This window comes from Neovison vison, chromosome 7 (genome assembly GCF_020171115.1).
Source record: "Neovison vison isolate M4711 chromosome 7, ASM_NN_V1, whole genome shotgun sequence".
NCBI classification, from domain to species: Eukaryota; Metazoa; Chordata; class Mammalia; order Carnivora; family Mustelidae; genus Neogale; species Neogale vison.
In genome coordinates, this window is record NC_058097.1 from 114,952,610 (window position 1) to 114,956,959 (window position 4,350).

At 43.7% G+C, this 4,350-nt stretch overlaps 1 protein-coding gene across 1 annotated transcript; it reads right to left on the reverse strand.

The window, feature by feature from the left end:
• Positions 1 to 600: 600 nt before the first annotated feature.
• PATE2 (prostate and testis expressed 2) lies at positions 601 to 3,828 on the reverse strand. The gene is made up of 4 exons (XM_044260188.1): positions 3,821 to 3,828; positions 2,786 to 2,943; positions 1,057 to 1,185; positions 601 to 737 (listed from the first exon to the last, which is right to left on the reverse strand). The coding sequence occupies exons 1-4, from the start codon at positions 3,826 to 3,828 to the stop codon at positions 601 to 603; spliced, it is 432 nt and encodes a 143-aa protein (XP_044116123.1).
• Positions 3,829 to 4,350: the final 522 nt, after the last annotated feature.

The window sequence follows — 4,350 nt, forward strand, 5'->3', positions numbered from 1 at the left end:
AGGTCCCTACAATTTCCCTTAATGCCTCATCCCTATACCTGTCCAATTTTCTTTCTGCCTGAGATTCCCCTCCTCCAAGAGCTCTAACAAAGAAAGATATGGCTCATGTTGCCAACAAATTGGGAAGCCAGAGTTTTCCTCTTTTATCTCCATAACCCATGGGTAAAAGGAGAGCACCAGGAGATATCAGGACTAATCCAAAGAGAATCTCAACTCCAACCAGAAGAGTGGATATAGACGAGCATAAAGTATGGTCACAGAGTTCTCAGCACAAGTTCGGGATTTCCAATTCTTTGCATTACCATACAGGAGATAATAACCAGTTCCAAACCCAGTCCTATTTGCGGCAACTCTATTTCCATCATAAGGAAATCAATACTGCCAGATGTGAGCAACAGGGATTTGCAAAAGGTCAGTCTGGTCTAGTCCTCCATCATTAATGAGACTCACTACTCTCCACTCTCTGTCCTTATGACTTTCACCAGCTGGCTTTCTCACTCTCTACCCTTGGTTGGAAGAGGAGATCCACGTACAGGTTTGGGGGAAGAGATAAAGGGAATGGTGAGTTGAAGAATGAGCCAGTCCAGGAAAGCTGCTGAGCTAGACCCCCTCAGGGAGGTTGCAATAGTTACTATGTTTGCAGCAGATGAGCTCTGTCCTTTTTTCAAAACTCAGGAAGTTGATGTCCTCGCAGTTGGTAATACATGACAATTTAGAATAATAGTACATACTCCGCCCTGAGGACATGAAGGAGAGAGTACACAATTGTAATGACTCCACTTCCCCCTATCGTGTTCCGAGGAATAGCCTCTCCTCAAAGCTTCAAGAGCCATTTGCTCAGCCCAAATGAGCTACAAGACTGAATCTACTCATTATTGACCAGAGAATGGACTGTATTTCCCCAACTGATAAGAGACGTCAACCTTTCCTTTACTCAATATTGTCTTGGGGAATAATGTATTTTTGCTGTTCCCTCTACAGGACTGCCCCGTCTTCAGCCACCTACTCCCCCATGCACAGGTGGTTATCTCTCGGCCACTCTTTACCCCACGTTACCTTTTCTTGTAAGGAAGTAAAGGTTCTCAACAGCACAGGATTGTTGGTCCTTTAGGGTGCAGGTCTTCATGGTGTCATAGCACAACCCAAGATGGTATTTTCTACATTTATAGCATGTGTTGGTAATCTCTGCCAGACACAGAAAGATCTCTTTAAAGGGTGGAGTCTGAAGATGCTCCAGGCCTGTGGGTTTCTCTATAAGAACTTACTATTGCCTGGTGGTTCTGAATCTTTCTTTGGCCATTGACTTCTGTGATAATCTTCTGAACAATAACTTATACAGACATGAATCAATTATTGTATATGATCTCAAAAGATCAGAGTTCCCAGGAAATTTATCTATGGGCCTTTTACTTTTTTTAAGGTTTTATTTATTATTTGACAGAGAGAAAGAGATCACAAGTAGGCAGAGAGGCAGGCAGGAGGTGGGTGGGGGGAAGCAGGCTCCCCGCTGAGCAGAGAGTCTGATTTGGAGCTCCATCTCGGGACCCTGGGATCATGACCTGAGCTGAAGGCAGAGGCTTAACCCACTGAGCCACCCAGGCTCTGTGGGCCCATTATTTAACCTGATGATCTCATACAGTCATAGGGGAAATGAACAAAGAGATTTCAGTTTCCTTACACCAAAAAATGGACTAAATTAGTCCAAGATGAGATAAAACTCCTAAGATTATTGAGTAAGAACGGATTACAGCCCTGTCTGAAGTTTGAGAGGTTTTTCTCGTCAACATGTCACAAATGACCTGTTTACAAAGGACTGTAGACTAGTCATAGTTGTACCTTTCAGATGTTCCTCCAATTCACCTGGGGAAAAAAAAGAAAAGCCTTCTTTATCATAACCTCATACACATCTGCCAAAGCACAAAGAGCCAGCTATGGAAACTTCCCCTTCCCCAGCCCATCTCTGAAACAACAGCAGCTCTCCCTTTACTTCCAGGACTCACCCTTACTTGAGCAGACCAGAAAGACTATGCCCAGCAGACACACAACAAACATCCTGGAACTTTGGTCACGTACAATTTCCTGTGGAAAGCACTGGTTGATCTCCACCAGTGATCTGTCCTTGGGCTATTCATCCAAATCACGTAATCATAAAATTTCAGGAACAGACAGTAACTCAATGTTCCCAGAGCTAAGCCACCAACTTAAGTCTCACTACCCCAAAGGGATCTATTTTTTTTTTTTTAGATTACTTATTCATTTACTTGAGAGAGAGAGGGCATGAGCAAGGGGAAGGAGTGGAGGGAGAGAGAGAAACAGATTCCCCACTAAGCAGAGAGCCTGATGAGGTCTGGGTTTGAGGACCCCAAGATCATGACCTGAGTTGAAGGCAGATGCTTAACCAACTGAGCCACCCAGGAGGCCACCCTGTCCCCATAAGGCATCTATTTAGAAATTCCCCTGAATGATAAGATCAATGGTGCAATTTATATAATTTATAATATAATATAGAATTATATAGAATATATTATGATATATAATATGGTTAAATGTTATATATATAACATATAGTATGTTATATTACTATATTTATGTTACTTTACAAATTATTACATATAACATAATAATCTATACTATAATCTATAAATAATATATACCATACTCTAATATATAATATACACGTATATAATTTCTAAGCCTTGTGCTTTGCAAGTAGAATCAAGTTTCTCTCCTACATTTTACCTTTCAGGTATTTCAGGACAGGATTTGGACATCTAGTTTTTTTTACCTCTCTTCCCTAACCTGGTCACTCTCCTCAGAACAATTTCAGATTTGCCTCTGTCCAATGGAGACCGAGACACCAGAACGAAGCTCCAGCTCCAGGTGTAGCCTGGATGTGGAGGTGGGAGCACTGGAGTATCCCTCTCGTGGTGGAGGAAAGGGGAACTTCAGGAGAAGGGTGAGGAAAAGGGGACATTTGTCAGGTTTGCCCTCAGGTGTTACCAACTAACTGACTGATATTCTCATAAATATCAGTATCAAAGGCCAGTATCCCAGGAAGAGAAGAGGCCAAGCAGCCAGGACACGACTCAGTGGCCTCACAGAGGCTAAAGTCTAGTCAAAGACATCAAAAGGACACCAAGTACCGTTGGCTAGGAACATCTAGGTGGAGGACATTCAAATGTGACTGCCTGACCAGGGAAGCTTTCCAAGAAGAAGGGGGGTTGAGCAGGACTTTGAGGGCCAGCAATGTGTTAGGTGGAACAAGTGAGTAGGGACAGGTACACAAAGGAACAGATATGTCAAGAGTACAGAGATGTCAAACAGCTGTCACACTGTGAGGAGAGTGGGTCATGTGGCTGCAGAGACACAAGTGAGCCAGAGACTCTGGCACAGAGACAAAGCTTGGTGGACATGATGGCACGTGGGTGAAGAGAAGGGCTCAAGGGGACACTGCACTGGTCTTGCTGCTGAGGTTCCTCATTCGTAGGATGAAATTTCTTGCTCACTACAGTGTTAAGTTCAAGATGTCAGTGAAAAGAGCCCTTTTCCCAGAGTTGGGAAACCTATGAAAGTACAAGCTCCTCTGCACCAATACTGAATTCTGGAAAGGACGCGTCCCTCAATCCCACACATATGGGCTCGAATGCTGACTCTGCTGTTTGCCAACTTTGTGATTTGGGGTGAGTTCCTGATGTTGAGACTAACTGTCGTCTCTCGTAGGATTAGTATTAGGGTTATATTCAAGTTTGTGAAAAAAAGAAGCTCATATTTGTTACGGCCCTGGAAACTATCAAACACTAACTGCCTGTGCAGTGCTTACAGCTCCATGGCTCCTTTCGCTAGGGCAGGCGTCAGAAACTTCCATCATCAGGAGTCATATACAAGAAGGACATCTGGTTAGGCAAGGCATAGGGTAGTGGCTAGCTGTGGTTCTGGCATTTGGGGGGCAAGAGCCTAGCTGTGAGGGGGGTATCAGGAGCATCCAGTCAAGTGTTAACTTTCAATAAGATGGACATTTGGCTTTGGGTATTCAAAAAGATGGGAAGTTAGTAACCATCTCTTCTAGAATGGACCTTGACTATAGCAAGTCAGACAGAACTAGCTCTAATTTGCCTTGCCCAAGAGAGTAGCTAGGAATAAGCTGAGTACTGACTCACTGAGACTGGGTGAGAATTGGGCCTTTTCTTACAGCTTACGGTATGCTCCGTAGGCTGATGACATGCAGTTTTACAAGTCTGTCTCAGACCCCTATTCTGACTTCCAGACTCCCGTCTACAAATCTCCTTCCACTTCGGAAGGCTCAAGTACCATAATTTCAGGCTGCCTCAAAATGAAATCATAATCCTTCAG

Coding starts and splice junctions, on each gene's coding strand:
- PATE2 (XM_044260188.1), bottom strand. Junction 1,186..2,785: donor GACCAGGTTAGGGAAGAGAG/GTAAAAAAAACT, acceptor TGTGTCTGGCAG/AGATTACCAACACATGCTAT. Junction 738..1,056: donor TTACTTCCTTACAAGAAAAG/GTAACGTGGGGT, acceptor TCATGTCCTCAG/GGCGGAGTATGTACTATTAT.